This window comes from Acipenser ruthenus, chromosome 2, assembly GCF_902713425.1.
Source record: "Acipenser ruthenus chromosome 2, fAciRut3.2 maternal haplotype, whole genome shotgun sequence".
Lineage (NCBI taxonomy): Eukaryota > Metazoa > Chordata > Actinopteri > Acipenseriformes > Acipenseridae > Acipenser > Acipenser ruthenus.
Window position 1 is genome coordinate 110917833 of NC_081190.1, and position 26281 is coordinate 110944113.

A 26281-nucleotide genomic window follows, 5' to 3' on the forward strand; every position below is an offset into this window, starting at 1 on the left:
GAGCCTTGATATTGTACTGGAGGCTCTCATGAAGGCCCCGTTTGAGCCCATATACACCATAGAGTGAAGTACCTGCCTTCCTCGTGGCTATCACCTCCACTAAGCGGGTCAGTGAGCTGCAGGCGCTGTCTGTGCACAGCTCCTGCATGCGTATTTGGGAGGATGGCAGCAGGGTGTCTCTGTGCACCAACCCTGCTTTCCACATTAATCAGTCTATGGAACTGGAGTCCTTCCATCCACCCCCATTTGCTTCAATGGAGAATGAGAGATTGAATTTCCTCTGCCAAGTGCGGGCATTGAGATGCTACGTGGATGACAAGAGCTCTGCGTCAGTCTGACCAGCTGTTCGTCTGTTATGGGACACGGACCCTAGGACGGCCCCTCTCAAAGCAGCGTCTCTCACATTGGATTGTGGATACAGTCTCAACTGCGTATGATGGTGCTGGCTTGCCCCCACCTGGGAGGGTAGCCGCATACTCCACTAGAGGGTTAGCTACATTTTGGGCCCTCTTCAGAGGGGCCTCACTGTCCGATATTTGTAGTGTGGCTAGCTGGGCTACGCTGCATACCTTCTCCAGGTTCTACCGCCTTAATGTGGTAGATCCTGCCCTGCCTTCATTAGGCACAAGGGTCCTTGAGGGTGTAAGGTCACATCGCTAACCCTTGGGTTATGCAGTTCTGATGCATCCCACGTATGCTGCCGTTCCTTCTCCCTCACGATGGCTCTGGTATACATTATCCCATACATAATGTTGTCGTGGTCATCTTTTAATTGAAAGGGAACGTTAGGTTACTTACCGTAACCCTGGTTCCCTGAAAGAGAAGACAACCACCAACCGCGAGGTCGCATCGGTCGCCCTCACTGTTCGATGGTAGAGAAATGGCTTCTTCACAATGACGGTTTTAATCCCTCGGTGGGCGGGACCATGTGCATCATCCCAGGAAGGGGCCTATCGGCAGCTGCGGTATAGAGAGCTCAGCAATTACATACCCAATGGGCAAGCATATCCCATACATAATGTCGTTGGTGGTCGTCTTCTCTTTCAGAGAACCAGGGTTACAGTAAGTTTAAATGGAAATAAAATACCTTAACAAATCTTGCAGTGCACATGGTTCTTCGTTTTAACTATTGGAAGACCATTCTGACACATCGGCACAGGCAGGACTATTGTGTACAAGGGAAAGGAAGCATTAGAACTGAACGACAAGTAGGGTTCCACTGCAAACAGCTTGGGTGCGGTTATGTTTGTAAACGTTGGGCTTCTTCAGCAAGTAAGGCTAGACATTTCAGAACAGTCTATATTTAACAGAGCACTGCCCTCAGAGTCCTGGAGGAAATGTTACACTGCAGCTACCTAGTAAAATAGCATGAGCTCAGGTCTACAATCAAGTTTTGTTTGAACTTATTTCTAATTACCGGTTTCTCATGCTACTACAGCCAGTTCAATAATATAAAATGTCTGTTACCAAAACCTGCTTGAAGGGCTTGGTTAGGGAAGGGCAAACTGAACCATATATTTCCAAGTCTCTGACTTTAAATGATGCATAAAGGATATGTAGAATTCTGCATGTTCGTACGCTTCATGATTGCCTAGCATTTCGACTGAGCCTGAGGTTTCTGCTCTAAGACCATTACTGGAAACAAGACCAGCCTGTGAATAACGGGATCTCCATGCAACTGTCTATAGCTTGACATCCCAAAACAAGCATATTTGTTCCACTGTCTTTTTTTGTTTGTTTTTAGCTATTATACATTACAATTCTAAAACAAATGCAAGTCGTGAATTGTATTAATGCAAATTTTAAACATTTTATTTATAAACATACATTTACTATAAAACCCATTGCATTTGATTTTTTTTTTTTTAATCAATTGTTTTTTAGAGGAATATCACAATAAATACAGAACTTGAACACAGGTATCATCATTGTTTTCAACTTTAGACCCCATACAATATTACTCCACAATACAGAGTGTCCTTGTCTGGTCCATCATTGATGGACTCCCCTATTCATTTCATACCTTTATTCTAGCTAAATACACTTAATACACATACTAAGGAGGGAAACAAACATGAGAGTGGGTAGCTAGCTATATACTATAAACTGAATGCAATCTTACTGCAAGTTACAGAAATTATAAAGAAACAATGCTTAACATAACCACCACTTTAATGTTGCTTCTGCTAAACTTGGCATAATCCAGACTGAACAGAGTCACAACAGGATAACCTCAGCAAGACATGGACTCTATGTTGGCAGCTACAGGCTTCACAGCGATCAACTGTGTTCTATGCTGGTGAATAATATACTGCATGGACTGTGGTTGATTATTAAATGCTTGTAAAACTGTGCTTCAGAGTTTAACAAACAAACAAACAAACAAATATATATATATATATATATATATATATATATATATATATATATATATATATATATTAAAAAAAACATGGTTTATATAAATTCACAAAACAATCATAAAGCATACAAATGGGGCTATGAAACAAATACAGGATGTGTTATTACATACAAATATGGCTATGAAACAAATACAGGATGTGTTATTACATACAAATACATGATGTGTTATTACATACAAAGTAACATGTAATAAATTTCCATACAACGATAAGCAGTACAAGAAATGTAAGAATTAATTTTGTTATAAACATTTGTGTTTCAAAAGTCGTAAATGTCACATGTTGGGTGCAATAATGTATCATAGTCTATGAACAGCAGCAGGCAGGACCTTACGTCAGCAAAATTATACATATATTTTTTTATTTTTTTAGTCAATTTTAAATGATTCAGAATTTCTTCAAGACTGCAGCCCTGCTCAATTGCTTGCTAGACCTGAAGCCATTGTCTTTGGGTGGGTTTGCTCTATACCCAACTTTCCACTTTGTGTGCAACCGCTTGCGTTTTCTAAGGCACGAGTTTAATGCAATAAAGTCTCAAGGATGATGTTCTAACAAAAAAACTACAACTACAAAAAAAAAAAAAAACACACCAACAATGGTTTGAAAACACGCCCACACAAACAAAACGCAAAACAGCAAACATTCCAATAGATCTCTGCATGAACACTCTGCAAGCATGCAAATCCTCTCCCTACTGTGTAAATACATGACATTATTGCTAACTTAGAAACCTATTGCTTAGATAAAGAAAAAGAAAATATATATATATATATTTACCAGCTTTGACACTTAAAATAACCACAGATGTATATTTGTGTGCGCACAAAAATAAAAATGTTTTTTTTATTATTACATTTGAGCAATATTATATTTTAAGGCGGATTAAATACTTAACTTGGTTCAAAACATCAGGTGCTATCCAAAATGATTTGGAGACTAGAAATCACCTCTGGGAAACAGAACAGTAAAGTTGAAGCCTAAGCTAAGTGCTCCAATTGAAAAAAATCGTAAATACTATATTTTGAAATGAAGGATAATATTTAGTTAATTAAATGAAATTAGACATTTCAGCAGCAATACAAATTTATATTTAAATGGCAAGTTGTTAACATCCCGAACCAACAGACAGCTCTTTTATTATTATTATTATTATTATTATTATAATTATTATTATTATAATATATTTTTGCCTGCCTTTGACATTCTCACTTATGTTGGCCACACTTTTCTTATCAAAGTTGCAGTACTGAAACTGCAGATGCTTTACAAATTCTAACTCAATCCTCATAAACCTATTCAAACCAGACATTCTGGCTTTGTTAATCGCATGATTAGAGTGTCAAACTGAATGGTTTTCTGAATGGCAGTGAGTAACAAACAACTTGATTAACTAAAGGTGCAATAATTACTCAACCAGCATTGCTGCATTCCTTTTATTCTACCTGAAACTTTCAAGGTGAAAATAAAATATTAATCCATTAGCACATTACACTTTTTTGCCAGTGTTTTCATAAAATGTGAAATACTTCAAGTTGGATTAATACATTCAACAAGAATTCTCTTTATTTTTAGTTTGCCCAATTAAAATGTACTTATTTATGACAATGCGTTAGTTGTTCTTAAATATAAGAGATAGGTAATATATAATTATTGCATCTTCACGTTCCAATATTATCGTATAAAGACCAAGTAACTAGTGCCTACAAGTCATATAACAGTAGATACATATGTTGATTTTAGTAGAGAATACTCAAGTGTTATGACAAGCATAATATTTTGAAATATTATGCTTGTCATGATTAAGCCTAGCTTGAAGGTCAGCTATTAGCGGTCAGAAAATACAAAGGCAGGTTATGAAACGTGACAGAAGTATTTCCACAAGCAAAGGTCCATGGGTGGTATTCCAAGTGATTGGCTGGTACAGCTGTCAACAAGAGAAGTCTTCTTAGTCACACTTCCTGTCGACCGGTTTCAAGCTGATGATGTCACAATGTTGTGGGCTGCCCAGCAGCTAGTTTAAAAAAAACAAAAAAACATAGGGATTTCCTTACAGCACAGCCTGCTCTACTTTAGCACAATACAATAAGCCTCCCTTTAAATGTACTCCCTGCCACCGCGCCAATAGAATACCTTGTCATCGCTGAAAACTGATTGACAATGTGCATCTGAATATCATACACAGTATTTCAGACATGCTTTATAGAAAGCTGGGGGCTCGGTCTAATAATTTCTGCAGTTTGGGTTTCAGATTCTTTCAAATGCAACACTTACAATCTTGCTGGCAGTGCTATTGTACATTTATCATCTTCATTTCCAATGCCCAGACTAACAATATGTTCCACTCTATAACAAAAGGGGGCATTTTAAACACTTTCATATGTATATGGACTCATTGGGATACCGGGGGGTCCTCAGTAAAAATGCCAACGGTCACGGGGTGGGTCTTGAGCCAAGAAAGTTTGGGAACCCCTGGCCTAATAAATATAAGATACTACAACACTGGCCAATATGACAGGGTATGATTTGCGGCTCCTGTAGCTGCCCTTGGAATGGTGAATTCCTTTGAACAAAAGCAATTAGCACAGTACAGTACTCAGTAGAGCAATACTCACTTCGGGATCTGATGTAACACTCGTTGCAGTTCAGAATACCATTGCGAATCCTGACATCCGTCCCTGTGGTTGTATCTCCTAGATGTCCCTTGCAGACCCCACACTATCGGACAGGAGTGGCAGAATTAAATCGAGACATGGGTGTTTTTTAGGCAAAGCATCACCAGTATACACAATCATTTGGATTTCTTACACTTCTGCAGTGTTAGATTTGATGCTGAAGTGTCAGCAAGCATGTTAAAGCCCACATAACGGTCCACACAGGCTGCACAGTATGACTAATTCACTTGTTCTTTGCATCTTTTTAAAAAACCTACTAAAAAATAAACAAAGCGCAACCTTGAAGCACTGGATGTGAAAGTAGAGGCTGAGTGTCTCAATGATCATGGCAGCTCCTTTTCCAAGGGGTTGTGCACAACTGGAACACAGCTTCTTTCCACTGATAGACCTGCATGGAGGAGAAGGAAAACAAGTTCAAAGCTTTTAGTTAGGCATGGGCAACCAGTCCTGGAGCGCCATTCGTCCCCATGGTTTCATGGGTATAGTGAAGCCGTTGCCTACTGTATTAGGAGACCTGGATGAAGATTGAATTGGTTCAATTTAACAATTAAGAGCAAATACGTTTCCCATTCCTGATTTGTCATCTATTCAAATCCCAACAGTGATATTTGGAATCTGATACGTACACTGTGTAAATAGTGTAGACTTTAGAAGCCTTGGATGGTATGCCTTGTATTGCCTACCATTAATAAAATAAAATACACTATACAATAAGGGTGTCTGCTAAGAAATAAATAAATAAATAAATGAATAAATGAATAAATGAATAAGCGAGAGAGAAAAAAAGAAAAAGAAAGAAAGAAAGAAAGAAAGAAAGAAAGAAGAGTAATTTCATTCAGATTGGCACCTTTGTAGTTGTGAACTACCTCTTTGGAGAACAGGGAGAGGGTATTTCACAGATACTGTATGACAATACAATCCCAATTATCAATTATATTTTTATAGTATTGAGAACACTGACATCGGAAATGGTATCATGATTGAGAAATTTCACAATGTAAAAAAAGAAAAAAAACACTTTGTGGCTCGTTTGCTTGTATAGTATTTTGCATTAGTATGCACTAGTATGCTAATTCTATGTTTTATTTCAAGTGGTGTAAATGCTGTATTGGTTTTGAATGCTTATCACTCTTCCTTAAATGCACTTTACTTGCTCTTATCTGCTCCCTATTTTACTGCATTTATTATTATTATTATTATTATTATTATTTATTTCTTAGCAGACGCCCTTATCCAGGGCGACTTACAATCGCAAGCAAATACAAATACATTCAAGTGTTACAATACAAGTAATACAATACAAGTAATATTTAACCCTGTACTTTAGAGTACTGTAATCTGTCAAGTGTCATTTAATCTGTAGTATTTTGTATTTAATTATATCCTGATGTAACTATCACTGACACTTATCTGCTCTGTTATTGAATCGTATTTTGTCATATACTTGTACTTGCTAGAACCGAAGTGATTGTATTTTATCTTGCTAATTTAATACTTGTACTGTGGTTCTTGAAATATATTTTTGTTTACGACTGTAAGTTGCCCTGGATAAGGACGTCTACTAAGAAATAAATAATAATAAATAATAATAATGGATTTGAATGAATGAATCTGCTTTGCTTAGTGTTTAAATAATGATAAACCACAAGCTTGTTGTATACTGCTTCAATGCAATGGGATTGAAATACAAAAAAAAAAAAAGATAATGTTTAATAAAAAATATGTATGTAGTTAAAACATGATGTATACTATACTACTATTGATATGCATCTATTTGAGTTGTTTTATTAATGTGTATCTGTAATAAAAAGACATTTGTGAAAAATAAAAACAATTATAAAAAAATTAATAATTTCACATACATTATTTTTTTGCAAACCATTAATTACACATTATTTTACTGCAAACTTAAACTGGAAACAGACAATCAATTAATCTAAAAAGAAATTCACGACAAACAAGACAGCATGAGAAGTCCACTGCAAAGCTGCAGAATGTACAAGAACCAATGCATTGCATATGATAAATATTCACATACTATTTTCATAATGATGGAGAAATTGATGAATTCAATTTAAAAAGACTGAAAAACAGCAGAACGTACAAGATTTGAAAGGGCACTTCCGTGCTTTCGAGGCAGCATTAGCGCACAGTGCACTGTGGGTGATCTCAAGCCGAGAGAAGAAATCAGAGCCCGGCATAGGGTTATTTTCAGGTACGCGGATAAAAGGTGGTAAACAACTTCTGCTTAGACCTAGTGGAGACCTCTATACTGACCAGTGATTCCCAGTGTAAATTACCCGCATGTATGTATGTATGTATGCATGCATGCATGCATGCGTGCGATGTGTTGTCTTATGTTGAAAGGGCCAGGTTTTAGAGCAGACTATGCACTCTCCACTCACTCAGTTACCATGGAGATCCTTGACGTACCTGTTGGGTGACTGGGTTTGAAGATTAGGTGAACATGGAGATGACTTAGATGGGGTTGTTCCTAAATTTTCATAGGACCCAGACCTAAAAAGAAATTGAAATTGACTTGCTTATCCTCAGTGTTTACCAGTAATCTAAATCCAGCATGATTTTCCCCTTATCTAAACAGCGAATGCTTTCTCCAAGCTTCATTACTAGTCAACAGGTTTTGAGGCTAGTGCTTACACATCAGTGTAAATACAGGAAGCACAGCAACTGAGGATAATACGCATCATTTTGGAAACAGACTGACAGATGAGACATGGTTCTTCCATACTATCTATCCCCAGAAGGTAATATTCACTGAAATTAAACTAACCTTTTCATTCCTCCCGCGACGGCGGTCTGACTCCAGCTTCGATCCAGAGAGGCCGTCTTTCTCCAGACCTCCACTGGCTGCTTCGTACGGGGCTGCTTGTTGTTCCATGATGCACCTGGATGGGGAACAGCTTGTGAGAAAACGACACATCTGTGCGAGACTGCAACTCAGCAACAAAATACAAGCACATAGAACTAACAAAATAATTCCGGTAATTCTTACGGAATGTGTATTGCCATCACTTTGCGAGTGACATTTTCGGAAAGACAAATTTTCATGAACCAAAATTTGTGTGTGTTTCTGTACATTTTTCAGTCCTGCACTTTCAAGAGGAGTCTATGAACACAGATATTCAGAGGTTACCTGAACATCTGCAGAGTACCACCTTTCTTTTATATATTCATGAGAAAAAGACGGGACCCCTAGATAGATTGGGACCCCTAGATTGGGTCTGTACATTCTAGAATTGGTACACTGATCTCTGAGCATTACAGTCTGAGCTGAATTGAACAGTGGCACTGGGGAAACATCATCAAAATATGCATGTACTGCTGAGTCAGGGCATTAGTCACAGATGAGGTCTCATATAAAATCACATAAAAGTACTGACTCTGTACTCACCAGCCAACTGTGTCTTTCATTAAATCTCCTCTGATCGGTTATTTCATTATCTAGCCAACTGAATTCCCTTAAATTGTAAGCTACAAATAAGCCAGCAACTGTTCATTTTTAAACCGTTGCACGAAAGCTTCAAGGCAACTCCAGGAGATGGTGATTAACACGAAATAAGCATAACCCTAGAGGGTTAAAAGCACTGCACTCACACCCCCGGCTGTGCCTTAACGCTTCAATAACCCACAGCTGACCCCTTCTCTGTGTCACATCTGACATCTCTCATAAGCTGGGAAGATGACCTTATCACCAAAGTGGTTTCAGGAAAGCCTTACCTGAAATGAACTCGAGTTCGGAAGCTGCCGGATTACTGTTGTCTGAGAGAAGCTTCTGACTGTTTTTCTTGCTCTGGGCAAGTGTTTCTGTGTGCGAGTGTGAACTGTAAAACAAATAAATAAAAAGTGAACTTTTTATGACAAGTTATTTCCATTTCCACTGCATTATATAGAGGCTGCATGTTATTTTGAGCCTGAAATCTCCTGACTCCCTCCAGCAACATCTTAACATTTAAGTTATTGCCAAATATTTTAGTGCCACTTAAATCCTGCCATGGGTGTGAAAAATGATATCCCATGACTTATAATCACTGTATGAACTGTATGCTGTATGTGATGGAAGATCCTTAGCAAGTTTCATCACAACTGGACGTTCTATCTAACTACTGTGGAATGCTACTTAAAAAGGTTTTATTTCAGAATACTTTGAAAAAGGTTTTGTGCTTGTAGAATTGCTTTCAGATAACTGTTACAAGACCACACTTTTGGCCAAACCTACACACCCAGGGACCCCCATGAAAAAGGAGACGTCCTGCTACTGTTAGCATTTTTATCTCTTGTATGTGAAGCTCATACTTTTGTTTATTTTTTTTTAGCTCACAGTTAATAAATACTGTCTGCACAAAGCACTCAGACCCAGTTCATTTTTAGCTCTCCCTGCAGAATACCTTTCTGTCACTTTCACTTGTTCTTCTGTCTTCACAGTGGGCTCCTGTTCCTTAGCAACAGCCTGCTGATTAGTAGTTTGCCTTGGCTTTTCATCCTTCTCACAAGCTTCTGCCTTAGACCTCTGCTAAGAAAAAAAAGAGACAACAAATGTTAACAGAAAGAGTTACTAAACCATAAGCAATGCATCTTAAAGTGCTTGTTGTTATCAACTGAATACAGTTGCTACCTCTTTCCACAGGATGCTTCTATTATTCTTTTTAGCGGTGATGACTCATAAGGGTTTGTGGAAGTGAATACTCATGAGTGCCTTCAGGGTCACCTTTACTTGCAATAAAGATCTCCCATATATTAAGGAGACATACATTAAATGGATCATAGTTGCGATTGACTATTTTTCTCTTTAGTATTAATTTGAATCCTCAACTATTAAAATGTTTTATTTAATTAAAACTAAGACTACTTTATCTAAAAAACATTGTTTCAGAAACAGTACACTAATAATTGTTGCTGCCACCACATGCAGAGAGCAGAGAGCTCTCTAAAGTGGTACTCCTTTATTCTACCATGTTAAGTGGGGTTGTCTGAATTAAGGCCGCTACACACCAGACATGATATGACAAGCGAATGTGTGCAGTGATGTGACAAAATTAAGTGAACCTATTCTTTTGAGAAGTATCTTTCACACAACAGGCGACATTGTGTCTGTCTCAGTTCAGGTGTGTGGTCAAGACGCCCACATCTGGTGTGCAGCGACCTTCAGCGTTTGCTTCTTGCTTACCGCCTGTTTCTCCAGGAGCTCCTGCTTACGTTCCCAGTCTGCCAGCGACATCACTATAGGGCCCTCGGGGTCCAGGGGGAGAAGAGGCTGGTCACTGCGGCTGGGGGAGGACAGTGTGGACGAACGGGGTGTCAAAGGGGCCACTGTCTCCTCAAGAATCTTACGTTCCTGGAACAAAACATTTTTCACTTTTGATTTTGTTCATCCGTATCTGCAGTGTGTTGATGAGAGTTTGAGTTGAAGGAGGGCTTCAAGTGGTTTATAACCACGCCTATATTATATCTGCACTGGCTTAAACATGAACACTAAAGCTTAAAGAGTAAGTAGCAGGGTTCCAAAAAATAGCGTTACATTTCCCCACGTGTTGCTACAACTGTTTAAATAAAGTACCTGTCATTTTTATTTTCCTTGTTAACATCCTGACAACTTTTTACACTAAAACTTTAAAGTCTGTTTCAAAGCTCTTTTAAAAATGTCCGCTCTAGTGCACTGATAGAGTCAGGATTATTGACCACATTGTCAAACAGGTAACACAGCAATAACGGTCCATGATGTGGTACGGAACTGAAAAGCCAGAACACATTTTTTTTTAAATCGCTTCCTGCAGTGATTTAGGAGAACAGATCTCAAACCCCAATGCACTGGAGCAGCCATTTTCAGAACCCTGCTACTTACTCTTTAATATACACTTCTTAGGAATATTTAGAGCATAGTATAACAAAGAAATAAAGAAAGAAAAAATGAAAAAGAACAAAATAGCAAAAAGAAGGAAGGAAGGGAAGAATGGAAAAAATGGAAAAGGACAGTGGTAAAGAAAAAGAGCAAAGTACATCAAAGCACAAAAAGAAAAGGCAGTCTACCTCTTCATGGTACCTGCGCTCCTCCTCCTCCACCTCTTTCTGGGCTCTCTCCCACTCCTGCTTCAGCTTCTCCTGCTCCCGCTGGTACTTCTCCTGCCAGGGTTTCACAACACACTCGTTACAATGGAAATAACTAAATCAACTGGAAAGCAATCACCGGCTGTTCACACCAATGCTTGTGCATCATGTGAGTTTTCCAGAATAGCCAAGGTTCATGAGACCAATTACCCCCCACGGGCCAATCCATTGCTTCTTGTGCATCACGACGACTGCACTTTCCCACCCACTGAACCACAAACCAGGAGCTAACCTGAGCCCAGCAGCCACCCTGATAAAACCTTGTTACCGCTGGGCTTAAGCGGATCAAAGCAATACATTCTCTCCGACAGGCTGGTAGCAGTTCCATATGCAATAAAAAGAATTACAGATTTGCCCGTCAAAACTCGGGCTGCACTGTACATTTGTTTTTAAAGCTTTAAACAGTGAAAGCTTATTCGTAACAATACAGGTGTTGAGTCCAACGAGAGAACCACAAACACAAGATTCTGGCTAAGGCTGGCGCTCTTTGTCATATATGTGTTTCCAATGTTTGCGCACAGACAAAATATGTATATAAATCATTTACTATAAATATTCCTTGGTTATCTGTCAGGTAAGTAAGTAGTGTCGGAAGGCACTATACAAATAGAGTTAAGGATTCCATCAGTGACAGAGAGAATAGGAGATATATAATTATATCTATTATTTCAATACATCTCTGTGCTTTGGACTATTGCTTTAGTTCTTTCTAGCTAGGCTTTTAAAGTCGCTTGTTGAGCCATCTGCTTATTCAGGTTTACATTATGCAGCCAGCTGACAATACTGTTCATTCAAAGATCACATTCCCAGAGAAGCAGATAGAAAAAGTGTTTCCTCCTTGACTATGGAGTAAAGGTAGCATTATTTTCATGATCGTCACACCATAAAGCCATGTTTATGCATGCAAACATTCACTCAAGCTGTACGTGCACTGCAAACATGCTACCTGCACCCACGGCCCTGCAGGAAACCTGGCAGGCACACACGCGCACACACACACACACACACACACACACACACACACACACACACACACACACACACACATTACAGCTGCTGTAGATCCCAGGTTCACTTACTGTACGATAATGTGCTCTGTGTTTGGAGACATTCAGAGCCTTTTACACATATATTATGAAACAGAAGGTATTCACGTTCAATGCAACGCTCTCATTCAGTTCATAATGTTATTTTTGAATGAGGACTGTAGATTATGTTAATTATATAAATAGTTGATACCTTTAATTAAGACAACCTCCTTTACAAATTACTTTGCTATTCGGATAGTTTCCAATTTTTTTTGTTTAAATGAATAAAACAAATATTCCATGTTAGCAAAATGTCATCCATTTAAAGTGAAAGAGATGAATCCATGAAGTTGCATATGCCAATGAAATGCAATAAAAAAATAAAATAAATAAAAGCATATCAAATGTGATGGCTGTTAATGCAATGTGGTGCATTGAAAAATGCCAAACAGGACTGGTCGAGGTTGAACGGGAAGCAAGCCTGTGCCAGTGGGGGGTAATGATAGCACTGTTATAATACCTGAAGCAATCCTGTGCCAATGGGAGTAATGACAGCACTGTTATAATACCTGAAGCAAGCCTGTGCCAACGCGGGGTAATGATAGCACTGTTATAATACCTGAAGCAAGCCTGTGCCAATGGGGGTAATGATAGCACTGTTATAATACCTGAAGCAAGCCTGTGCCAATGGGGGGTAATACAGCACTGTTATAATATATGAAGCAAGCCTGTGCCAACGCGGGGTAATGATAGCACTGTTATAATACCTGAAGCAATCCTGTGCCAATGGGGGTAATGATAGCACTGTTATAATACCTGAAGCAAGCCTGTGCCAATGGGGGTAATGCTAGCACTGTTATAATACCTGAAGCAAGCCTGTGCCAATGGGGGGTAATACAGCACTGTTATAATATCTGAAGCAAGCCTGTGCCAACGCGGGGTAATGATAGCACTGTTATAATACCTGAAGCAAGCCTGTGCCAATGGGGGTAATGATAGCACTGTTATAATACCTGAAGCAAGCCTGTGCCAATGGGGGGTAATGACAGCACTGTTATAATACCTGAAGCAAGCCTGTGCCAATGGGGGTAATGATAGCACTGTTGTTATACCTGAAGCAAGCGTTCCTGCTCTTGCTGCCATCTCTCCTGACGCTTGCGCTCCTCCTCTGGGTCCCAGGACCAGTAGTCATTGCGTTTGGGCAGACTGAATGGAGGGACTGGGATCTAACAGGCCACAGAGAAAGGAACGTGATAGAATGAGGATGCTCTCTAACGGTGTTAACTCTACACCTAGGTTGCTACCAACCTGGATGGAACCAATGTACAGTAAAATAAAAAGAAAAAATTCAATAAAATGAGCCAAGTAAAATATCACTGCAAACATTATCACAGCAGGAACACTGGATTCTAACCAAGCGGCAAAAGAAAAACTTATATTGTACTAGTAATTCTGCATTTACCACGGACAGTGGCATTGGATATCGTCTCTGGGGTATTATCAACAAAAGGAGACACTTAAAGAAAACAAAATGTAAAAATGTAGATGAAGCCGAGCCTGAAAATAGGCTTGCCATTAAGCATGCAATACCTTTAGAAGCCTCTTGCTTAAAAGCATAGTTTGAGTTTCATAATTTTACTTTGTTCCTCCTTGTCAATTTTTTATCATTTTTTGTGGGTCCCCAGACAAGATTGGCAATTTGAAGTGAACAGTATTTGAACTACGTATTGATGAGAGAAATAGGATTTAAAACCACTTCAAAACTCCACTGCACCCAGACAAAAAGTTTCTTGGGAAATTGAACCAATCACTGCAAACTATTGTAGAGCTTTAGGGTCTCAAACAGTTTTGTGTACTTACATTTGAGTTTTCCTCACTTGGGCCGGAATCTGAGGAGAGAACAGAAGGAAGTTAAAGCAGAGAGAGGGAAGTTAGATCAGTTCTACATGATTCTAACTGCAGTCTTACTAAGCAAGGTAAAACTAAACTACTTTTTGATAAGCAGCTCCATTTTATTGTATCCTTTTTATTGTGTGAGGGACTTGTTTCAGTGGACTCGCATTGCTAGTGTCAAGTCTCACCATCTTATTAGACTTTCTCGGTTTTATTATTATTATTATTATTATTATTATTATTATTATTATTATTATTATTATTATTAGTTTATTTAGCAGATGTCTTTATCCAAGGCGACTTACAGAGACTAGGGTGTGCGAACTATGCATCAGTTGCAGAGTCACTTACAATTACGTCCCACCCGAAAGACGGAGCACAAGGAGGTTAAGTGACTTGCTCAGGGTCACACAATGAGTCAGTGGCTGAGGTGGGATTTGAACCGGGGACCTCCTGGGACCTCCTTAGAAGTGAGTAGCTCAAAACCACAACTTAATACAGTGCAATAATGCTTTCCCCACTGACCGCTTTGGAAAATCACTGCAATGCAATGAAGGCAGCGCCTTATTACCTTTACAAATTACTTGTTTATTGCGCCAACGTCAGCATTGCTAGAGGTTACTACAAGATGAGTAGTCTATTAATATTATATGCAGAGCACTGTTTGTTATTTGAGGCCAGTTACCCAGGCACAGCCATAACAACAACACCACCAAACAGAGGTTAGAAAACACAGCTGTACAACACAAGTGAACTGAAAACGTGCAGGAAGAAAACGCAGCTGTACATATCCACCCCTCTGTACAACACAAGTGAACTGAAAACGTGCAGGAAGAAAACGCAGCTGTACATATCCACCCCTCTGTACAACACAAGTGAACTGAAAACGTGCAGGAAGAAAACACAGCTGTACATATCCACCCCTCTGTACAACACAAGTGAACTGAAAACGTGCAGGAAGAAAACGCAGCTGTACATATCCACCCCTCTGTACAACACAAGTGAACTGAAAACGTGCAGGAAGAAAACGCAGCTGTACATATCCACCCCTCTGTACAACACAAGTGAACTGAAAACGTGCAGGAAAAGAGGAGGAGACTGCATATATTCATTTCTGTATGGTGCATTCCCCCGGGCATAACCTGCCAGTTTCTAATGGCTGACTCGGTAGTTATTATTGATTTTCTCATTCTGGTAACTGCTTGGCATGGAAGCAGCAGGAGCAGAGCACTCAACACAAATGTGTCTCTAAAGCAGCTGTGTGCCAAACTTTATTTGAGCTGAACGACCCAAACTACAGGGAGATCGGTCCTTCTCTGTGAAAATGAGAGGCACCCTATTAAAGGAGTAATAATCAAGCTCTTATTTGCACTATCAACAAAAATAAATCAACCATATATCTTTACTACAACAGAAGGGAAGGGTAGCAGTAATAATGATGGCAATGCTGTGTTCTTTGAAGTGCAGTTAGTTAGTTTTTAGATTTCAAAATGTCACATTTCTAAATTTGTCAGTTTTTCATTAAATACTACAGGAAAACTACAAAGCGGTATGTAATTTGTTAATGTAAAATTTGACTTTATGAAACACAATTAGTTAATTCTATAGGGTGATACAAAACTTTTGTCCAGAGCTGTAGATTTGAGCCTGCGAGGACTAGCTTCCTGTGCTGAAGCCAGGCATTGGCTTTTATCGAAAATCCATGGGACCGTTTTTTGTTAAATTTTAATATCATATAATCTACTCAATTCAACATAAACTAAACTCAGAAATCTCGTTCCTGCATGTAACATAAAAAATGCAGAGGTGTTGTGTTGCATTTATTGATAAAGCTACCAACTTTCCGAAGCCTAAATCTGGGACATATTGTTGTTCTGCATTTAATTCTATATCTGAGCTCTGATATAAAATACATAATAAAAATAAAAATATTCAAGATGTATCGTCTCTTGAATATGTATCGTCTAGATATATCATCTCTTAATGCCTCGCGCTTATTAAGCAACAATTATTAGCAAAGGTTAAACACTTAGGGGTAGATGTACTGAAGTGTTGCATCTGTCGCAATCATTGCAAACCACATGTAAACCAGTCGGAAGTGTGGCGTGAAATGTACTAAACAAACGCAACGCTGTTAGCATCATTTTAACAAATGCTTTGCAGCCGCAGTTCTTATTTGCGCTTTAGCCTTAAATTAATATGTTTCCTTCATAAATTCACAAAAACAGGGTGGAGATAGTGCAAATGAGGGATCAAAAATATTGTAATGAGATGTACTAAAGCTTACTGCGACACTTACAATTGCATCAACTTGTTAAGAACTTTTGAAAGCATGTTTTAAACAGTCGCAATTGTTGCTGGCATTTCCCAGTCTGCTTTTTCTCGTGTGTTGCCAGTTGTGCTCAGTGTATTTTTGAAACCAACACCAAAGTACCTAATTTTCACTAAAGTCAGGGTGTACTTACAAGACTTGAAAACACACTTCTATGACATTTTTGCTTTTCCCCGCGTGTTGGGAACGATAGACTGCACACATGTGCCACTAACCCCTCCAGCCCCTCCATGATCTATTGTATGTTAATTGTCTACGCTACTAAGTGGACCAAGTTAAAAATAATAATAATAATTAAAATAACATTTAAAAAAAGCCTATAATCATTTAGTTTCAATTTAAAATAATCTTTTATTCGCATTGTACACCAATGTGTACAATGCAGCAGCATGATATATTTTGTGTTACCAGCAGGCTAAAGTACAATGAAAGTGCGCTAGATATTCATTTGATTTTACTACTGTACTGTATAGTCCTACTGTACAGATTTGTGTTTTAACATAATGTAATGTGTAGCCTACCCAAAACACATTAGTGTTATTTCAGCGCAGTGATTTATATTTAAAATACATTGAGAACTCTAAATGTATGTGTGTGCGATTTTATTGTATTGTTTTTAAACCCGACACCTCCTTATGTCAGACCAACATGTCCGGTTTAGCAAGGAGCTACTGTATGATTAAGGAAAGCTTTTTGGGTTGAAGGTTGGTGCCCCACTGTAGAATCTGATGGGATTAAACTGCCTTTCATTTTATCTATCTACCTAAGTATTAAACTATATCAAATGAAGATGGAACGGAATGCATTGTACAGATGTTATTTTGATTCTTGCACCCTTGCATGTATAGACATTATCCTTCGGGCACCCTCTGTTGCAGCAAACAACAACTCAACTGCCGCACCACTCTCGCTAGAGATCTGACACAAATAATATTGCTATGAGTCCCAGAAGCAATCCTTCAGATGGAGTCAGGTGTGTTTCACAAATCACAGGGCTCCAGATTATATTTCACTTATACCACAAGAATAGCAGTAATAGCGGTGGATTTTATTACTTTAAAAGTATAGAGGATTTTGCAAGAGACAATGGGTCTACCTATACTTTTTTGGAAACTGAGGTTTAGCTAAGCTTAATATCAGTCTTGGCTAAGGCAGAGTTCACATACATGTATTAAAAACAAGAATATAATGTTATCTGTACTTCAAATTACTAAAGTCGCTGGTGCTCTTAGTAACATATTAAAGTCTTATTGAATTACTTCTGGGAAGAAAAAAATATATATAACCCTAAAAAACACTTAGCCCTGAGTACGTGTTTAAAAACAAACAAACAAACACATAACAAACACATAACAATTCTTAGTTAGTTTCTAGTCTGAGCAGGAAGCTGCTGTTACTATCATTTCACGCTGCAGAAGAGAAAGTAGTCCACGTTAGCACGTTCCAATAACAAGAAACCAAGGCTCCCTTCCTGTGGCATTCGTAAGCTTCAGAAATGCACACACACACACACACAAACACACACACACACACATTATATAGAGAAGTGACAGGTTCAGATACAGGAATGGACGTGGACTGCACAAACAGCCAGCTGGCACCCACAGAAGCAGGTCTAACCCCCTGTGCTGAAGAGAGTGGCAGATGGAACAGGGCTAACCAAGGGCATCATTTACCTGACTGGGTGAAAAACTCCCGATGTACACAGGACTCCCAACCCCTGGGCAGAGCACTGCCACTGCTTGTCAACTCTACATTAGGTGGCAAAACGAAAACACCACCACAAGAAAGGAGACAGAAGCCATAAACATGTGCTACATACTGTATAGTAAATTAATCCCGCATAGGGCAACAAGAGAAATGTTTTCTCCAACACTGGTGTGTTATATCTAGGGCTTGAACTTTTCAGGTTTTATTTTCCTAATCTCTACCTCTCTTTAAATGTTAATTAGTAGTTGTTAAGTGGTCTCTGTATCCTAATAAAGAGAAAACTATTAATTGCAAACTGGTTTTAATCATTTTTTGTTTGCTACAAATCAAGATTTTAAATGACGGACTTGCTATCAGTGTACACTCCGTACTGGGTATTTTATACTGAAAAAAAAGGCAATAAATGTAATTTATCACCACTGTCTGAAGTAAAAATAAGGAGAAAGATATTCTGGCTCAGTCAAGATATGAAGGTAAAAAGAAGCAACATTGTTTTGTAATTAACAGCTTTAAATTAGGAAACAAGCATCGGCTCACAAATTGTCATCTGATCAAAAATAAAAACCCCAAACGTTTGAGTATACAGAGCAGCTCTTCCATCTATGTATCCTGTTTTGCGCCCTTGCCTGATGAGGGATGTTTTTTAGCAGTAGAAATCTTTTTTTTTTTTTTTTTAATTTTTTTTATAATTTAGTCGTTGCCAATTAGTTTTTATTATTTTCTCCCCAATTTGAAATGCCCAATTATTTTTTAGGCTCAGCTCACCGCTACCACCCCTGCGCGGGAGGGGCGAAGATGAACACACGCTGTCCTCCGAAGCATGTGCCGTCAGCCGCCCGCTTCTTTACACGCTGCAGACTCACCGTGCAGCCGCCTCAGAGCTACAGCGTCGGAGGACAACGCAGCCCTGGGCAGCTTACAGGCAAGCCCGCAGGCGCCCGGCCAGACTACAGGGGTCGCTGGTGCACGGTGAGCCGAGGACACCCTGGCCGACCTAGCCCTCCCTCCCCCCGGGCGACGCTCGGCCAATTGAGCGCTGCCCCCTGGGAGCTCCCGTCCACGGTCGGCTGTGGAATAGCCTGGACTCGAACCGGCGACGTCCAGGCTATAGAGCACATCCTGCACTCTAGCGAGTGCTTTTACTGGATGCGCCACTCGGGAGCCCCCAAGCAGTAGAAATATTTAAGGGATTTTAATTAGCACAATGACCCGTCTACTTGTTTTATTTTTATATAATCATTTTTATGATTAAGGATGCAGGAAACGTTCTCTGAACTCAAGAGGTAACATGTTATAAGACATGGTCAGTTAGTGGAACAAATGTTTTTTGTATACAGAAGTTTATATATTTTTTTTAATTCACAATTGTGAGATGTAAACATTAGTATTATTTTTAAAATTGATGCACCTACATGAATGACATTTAATTACACCATAGGTGGTCACAGTACAAAGAAAGTAAAAGCATTCAATACAAAGAAACTACTGTATTGTCATCTCATTAAAAATGTAAATACCTAAAGGAGATTTTACCTTTTTTGACTGGCAGGTATGACGTTAGGATTTCAGTGGGGCTCACTTGCCTCGTCTCTGATGCAACATTTTTCTGTTCTGGTTGCTTTGTTGTCAGCGAATACTTCATTAATAGTGAAAAAGTAATACAATTAAAGCCTCTCTCGTGAAAGACACAGGACAAAGAAAAAATAGCATTGTTCTCTCAACATTGCCTTAGAAAGTATGCCAAAAGGCTATTTTTGTTCTACAGCCAAACGTTTTGCATCACATAGAATTTTAGGATTGAGACAATTAAAAAAATAAAACACTAACTACATGAACATAATTTAGATATTTGATTTAACATCGTGTAAATCAAAGAAATGGCAAAAGTCTACCAAAGGATTGTCTTACCTGCACTGTGTTCAGTACAGCAGTGCTCTGATAGTTCACATTCAGGTGTCCTTCTCTAGGGGAGTTCTCGTTATCATCATCCTTCTGCTCAGTCACCACACTGATCTCAACAGACCTGGTCGGAGTTTCTAAGGCCTGAACAGCACGCTCCTCATCTGAAAATCACATCATCAGTTTTATATTTCAGTTTTGTCTAGACATTTTCTACAGTACAAATGCACAGTGTTCGCCTAAAAAAATAATCACAACTGCCAGACAGCACCGAAAATGTGCACAAAGCAATCCATAATATAAAATATAAAATGTCTGTAATATGTTCCTGTGGCAGGATAGCTTGGGTGGATGACGTCAGACCAGAAATGAAACCATAACAGGCAAGTACTACGGTGCAAATGTGCTTGTTTCTTTATTAAATAAAAAGGTTGAACAAAAACACAAACACTGATACAAAGCAAAAGGCACGATAGCCAAAACAAACAAACAGAACACCGAACAAACAAACAAACAAACAAACAAGTATCGTGCTGGTTATAAACCAGTTTTCTGATACAAAGCCCATCTCTTCAATGTTACAATGTACTTTTTTATCCGTCACAGACCGTGTTTTTTGTTTTTTTCCCCCCCTCGCAGGCCAAATCAGTCTTTATTGTGCAGTTACACAGCGCTTCCTCCAATTTCACATGACGGAAATGCAGCAAAAACAAAGCAAACAAGACAAGTTACGGTAATGTAAATCATTAAACAGTTTTAATTACTGTGATGCATTTTTTTTTAATCTGCGATCTTTAGTTGCTTTTGTGCAGTTTCATTTGCAAGTGAACTGTGACATTAGGGCCTTATCGAGCACTATATTCTGCAATTTTGAATACTGACCGATACTGTTTTAATACTGGAAACTGGTGTTGTTTTTAAATCTTTTGCTAAATTGCATTGCTTTTTATGTGTTACGCAGTTCTGTGCATGGGTAACATTTTGATTTCATTTTGCTGTTGGGTCATTAATGGGGAATTTTTACAGTCCACGTATTGCAGTCGTCTCTTATGGCAAGTGATATTTTCAGAATCATATCGTTCTGAATTAAAATACTTCTGCTGAAAATATAGTACTGTACCAGCAAAACCAACTACAGTACATCTAAATGGAAGCCTACTTATTTCAAACACAGTCCTTTCAGCTATGTATTTTGACATTGTATCTTTTCTGTGTTCCTTGAGAAAATGGACAAGGGTTGGAACAAGCCTAAATAAAATAATCAGATATGCGTCACACTCGTTTAACTGTCACTGAAGTCAAAATTGTATAGTGTCGGATATGTGAGTGCTGACTGTATAATAATTTGACTGTTACATGTACTGTACACATTCCTTGCATATATATTTAAACCACCACTGGGTGCCACTGTATCCTGCAGTAACAAACCATGATCCACATCTGAAGTAATGTTGCAAACCTTTTTGTGACGGCTCAGTCTCCTTATCTTGCTGGGTTTTTAGATACAACCCCTGCTCTTCAGACACAAGGTTCTCTCTGCATGGATCCTGGGGAAAAATGTGTTATTCTTAAGGATTTCCCCAAGTTTAAAAGTTATTGAAAAGAAGAAGCCACACCGTGCCTATTGTGTATCTAGTTTTAAAAGACTGGATTGATTGAAGGTGGTCAGGTGATAATAATATGTACACCATCTTTACAGAAAGAACAGGTGAAGATTTTACACTGGGGCAAAATGTATACTGCAATTGCTTTTTACACAACACTTACCAGCAGATCAATGTTTGTAGGTATTTGAGTGCAGACTCAGAGCAAGTTATTAATTACTGTAAATTAAAATACAATTTTTCCACGTACATATGAATGTGCCACTAGGAAAGACACATTGCAACATTAAAATAAAATGTTGATACAAATAGAAGTAGCTCTTACAGTTAGAAGTGATGTTGGCCTTGCTGGTGCAGAGTCCATTCCACAGGTATCCTTCTGTGAATTTACTGGGGGTTTCTCTGGCGAGCTGACTGGAGAGGCATCGACCCTGCTCTCCAAATGGATCTTTGCCGGCGATGTATTAACCTCAGTATTCTCTTGAGACTTAAACGGAGACGTATGTGATTTCACTGGGGCTGTATTCACCCTGGCTGTACTTTCAATCCCCTGTGATTTGGTGGGGGGAATCTTTACCGGAGTACTTTCCTTTTCAGCCTCTGCTCCGCTGAATGCCTCTCCATTCACTCTCACTATCCCATCCACCTAAACACAACATAGGATTGTGCATGCCAAATATTTTAAGACTCATTTAGACTTAGGACTTACAATTCAATGTACTTTTAAAAAACATAAATTCATATTAAACTGAGCAATTGCAGACCAACTTTTTAAAATTTTCATTTAACACCTTTTCAATTGTTACCAAAGAATTTACAAAAATGAATTATCAAAGTATTATACATAGGATTATTATACTTGTTGCATAGAAGAAGAGGACTCAATGCCAGATCACTCAACGCTTGTTTATTTAAAAAACTGAGCACGTCAAATTACCATTCAGGATAGCTACAGACCTTTTGCAAGATAACATGATACAGTTATGTGATGCATTTCCTACCGTGAATGACCGCAGTCCTGGCTGGGAGTTCTTGGGCTGCGAGTACGGCTTGGGGCTCAGGATAGGCACTGCCTTGGTTGAAACAGTTTGAGTGGGAGAGGTCTGTGGGGGGCTGACTTGAGGCTGAGGCACCACTGAGATGGTGGCCTCCACGGTCGCTGTGAACTTGGGGGCTGGCAGGGACTGCTGCCGCAGGTACTTCATGGGGTTGGAGGCTTCCTTTGTGGGGGACAAAGGGGTGTCCGAATCCACAGACAGACTCCTCTGCAGGAACTTTGGCATCTCCAGTCCCTCCAGGACAGCCTCGCTGACTGTAAAGCGCTGAGTATAGCGCCGCAGGATGGTCTCGGCTTCCTCGGGACTCCTCGCGTTTTTGTAAGCCTCGTGAAGCTCCTTCTCTCTGCGTTCCCTGTGAGGAGTTACAACAAACCCATCACAGTCCTGTCCCTACCACAGAGAGCTTGAGTTCTTATAGGGCAAACATATAAACCATTACCCAAGAACATTGATTTTAGACTGTGAAACCCAAATAGTAGAATGGACTCCCTGGCTGATTTTATATTAAAAAAAAAAATAAATGAATAAAAGATTTTTGAAAAACAAAAACACTACATCAAGAACGGGAGAAGAATAAAAATGGTACTCAGGTGAATAAAAAGGTATTTATCCTTTTAAAAAACTTTTACGATCTTTTAGCCAGTATATAAAAAAGTCAACTAAATTACCTGAGGTCTCACATAAATGGTCAATAGGCACACGTCAGCAAGACTCGCACGGTCATCAATTGTCTCACGTTGGCCGAGCTCAATTAATTCCATATGGCTAATTGCTATTAGACCACTGATCAATCACAGCAGGGGGTTCAACCAAAGTGTGTTGTCAGCCAGAGTTACTGTTTCCAGCTTTATGAATTCACTGTGTCGGCTGAATAGTAATAAGTACCTTTAAAAAAAATTTTGCAACTAAAACATACCAAACAGTTTATTTGATTTTTTAAATATTCTTTATAGCAGTGCGCCTGTACAAGGGATTTACAAGGTCAATCTATTGAAAGAAAGCGTTCAGAGATGTCCATAGCTGTGCAATGTGAATCTGGTGGGTAAGCTTTTTGGTAATTATTACTTTGATCATAGCTGAAGGAAACCTCACCCTCTGTATCATTGTCTGCTACCTTTTCCAAAGCGATTGAGGACACCCTCATGGGACAAGCATCATAACATCACCAGATCAAACAGACACCATCCAGAAGTCCAAAAGACAGCAATGGCAACTTTAAATTTCAAGACGCTTGACGGATCACATCTAGGTCATGCAATGTTTAAGACAAAAGATCTTCAATAAATGAAAGAGGAGACTTTTGAGACTGTTGATACGGTCAGAAAAAAAAGTTTTAAATGCTTGGGTAGCCAAAGGCCACTATAATGAAATCGACCTCCAGTCCAGTCCCTCAGTTTGCTGGTAGAGTACATCTACACATACAGTAAATTACAACTTACATTTTGTTTGGCATGGTTTTGGATCCTATTTTTTATAGATTGTATAATTATGTCAAGGATGGGCTATACTTTTCCTTGTACTTGTGTAGGGTTTAAGTTAAAATGAGAGACACATCTTGAGAGTATCGCATTGCAAGAGAATTCGTGTTGCACATACTTTTCCTCGACAATCTCCCTGTAGGTCTTGATGCTTTTCCTCCTTTCTGACAAGTCCCTGTCTCCACTCATTAGCCTCTCCACCTTCTTCCTCTCCTCCTCCTTCTTTATCAGGTCTTGAGACGCACTTCTCCTTCGGTTCTTCCAGCGGGCCAAGTCCTGAAAGGAACGTTGAAATATTGCAAACTTTAAATACTGCTTTTTTTTATAGTTTTGGTTTGTCATCAGCCTTTTCAACAAAAGGAAATGGAATGCAATAAAGCTTACTGCCCAACTTTTACTGCCCAACGTACAACCTTCAAAACAAAAACACAATCAAAACATGGCAGAAATATTCTATAACAAGGACTGCCTCTCCCAGTTTCTAAAGGCACAGACACCACAAAAATCACGCTTTTGTAGGACGTGTGCCAATTTCCATTCCTTTCATTTACAAGCTTAGCTTGGTTCATGCTAGCAGGGGTGGGGGCAGTGAGACTAGCCTGTTCTAAGTACTTACATCCTGCCACTTATCCTCCTCTTCTCGTAGGCGGTTGTGTAAATCGTGCAGATGCTCATGGCGAGCCTTGCTGTGCGGCTGCAGGATCGCCTCCTCCTCACACCTCATATCAATCATGCTCATACTTCTGAAAAGCAGGAATGACGCACAGCTGTTTGATTACTCTCAGGTGGCAAGTGCATTCCACATGGGTGCACGCCAACGCAAGGTGTTTGCAGAACTCCGGTGGATGCTGCAGTTTATATTAAAGGAGCAGCTAAGGCCTGTGGGGCCAACATATTTGTAAGCCTGCTTTGAAATGAAAATCGATGGCAGAATCACTGCTAAACCCCCCATTCTTCCTAGAAGGCAGATTATGAATTAGATGCTCTAGTTCAAATGTGTGCCGTATAAAAACACAACCATTTTTTTGCTTTTCACAGAACACTGCTGCACACATTGTTTAGTAAATCTCTCCCAAGCTTCTAGAGTTTTACATGGTTTGTTCCAGTGATACATGCATAACAGTAATTACTGGTCGTAATAAAATAGTTGACTTATAAGCCCATGATGATATGTTGAAATTTGACATGATTGCACCACCTTTAAATGCTTTCCAAAATCTATAGCAGACTGTTGTTTGTGAAGCTCAGAATGAAAACAGTAAAGCAATATGGTCTACTACCACCTGAGGTTATTCCAAATAATGGACTGAAAGCTTGTCCAGAAAATTAGAAGCAGGTGTGGATCTAACGTTTGCCTAAAGTTTAGAAACAGAAAGCCAGGAACAATATCAAATATCATGGAGGCGTGGTGTCATTTCATTTTTTCTCTGCATGCAAGGGACATGCATGCTTTTTACTGATGTTGTTGCTGAATAATTACCGACAACTGAATATTGCAACTGTTCTAAACTTGATTATGTTTGGAAATGGAACATAAATATATGTCACTAAAGTGATGAGCTAACTAACTTTGTGTTTGCTTATTCTGCTTGAGTCCTGGCAGTACAGAACATTATCAGTCATGTAATTGTTTTTTTTTTTTTTTTTTTTTTAAAGTAATCCATTAGATTTTTGGAAGACAGTTGTGTTAATACTGGCATTGCAGCTGGTTAATGTGTTCCGAGTTACCTCTGCACAACTATTTGACATTATTATACAAATCGTGTTTGTTGAAGACGGCCTGCTGTTTCTGCAGAGTGGGGAGGCTGATGCTTGAATCATTAAACACTGAAAGTTAAGAGAAGGTAAATCTCATTCATAATTAATGACAGGTTCTGAATGAATACTAGTAAAAACATCAAACCATATACACAGTTAAGATGTGCATTGCTACTGAAAGCATATGGTAAAGTGCTTTTATGATACAGGAAGACTGCCAAGACCACCAAGCAACTACCTGACTTACTCAGTGGCACCGATAGTCTTTATATTAAAAGAAGTCATCTTATTCATATTATACCT

The 26281-nt window shown here is 39.1% G+C and overlaps 1 protein-coding gene across 11 annotated transcripts in view; it reads right to left on the bottom strand.

The window, feature by feature from the left end:
* Nucleotides 1-1790: 1790 nt before the first annotated feature.
* Nucleotides 1791-26281, bottom strand: part of LOC117409598 (LIM and calponin homology domains-containing protein 1-like) — a 133001-nt gene continuing 108510 nt past the window's right edge. For 7 of the 11 annotated variants that reach the window (XM_034015874.3, XM_059006451.1, XM_059006449.1 and 4 more), the window contains 19 exons: nt 24837-24963; nt 24339-24496; nt 22686-23094; nt 22010-22330; nt 21540-21627; nt 20090-20244; nt 19715-19817; nt 18148-18222; nt 14107-14135; nt 13359-13472; nt 11141-11233; nt 10281-10448; nt 9502-9626; nt 8834-8937; nt 7887-8001; nt 7529-7612; nt 5375-5483; nt 5036-5138; nt 1791-4434 (listed from right to left, as the gene is read on the bottom strand). In XM_034015874.3, coding sequence (XP_033871765.3) covers nt 4409-4434; nt 5036-5138; nt 5375-5483; nt 7529-7612; nt 7887-8001; nt 8834-8937; nt 9502-9626; nt 10281-10448; nt 11141-11233; nt 13359-13472; nt 14107-14135; nt 18148-18222; nt 19715-19817; nt 20090-20244; nt 21540-21627; nt 22010-22330; nt 22686-23094; nt 24339-24496; nt 24837-24963 — 2506 coding nt within the window. In that variant the 3' untranslated portion in view covers nt 1791-4408. The remainder of the gene's footprint in view (nt 4435-5035; nt 5139-5374; nt 5484-7528; nt 7613-7886; nt 8002-8833; nt 8938-9501; nt 9627-10280; nt 10449-11140; nt 11234-13358; nt 13473-14106; nt 14136-18147; nt 18223-19714; nt 19818-20089; nt 20245-21539; nt 21628-22009; nt 22331-22685; nt 23095-24338; nt 24497-24836; nt 24964-26281) is intronic. The other 4 variants (XM_059006455.1, XM_059006450.1, XM_059006454.1 and 1 more) reach the window with 4 other exon arrangements.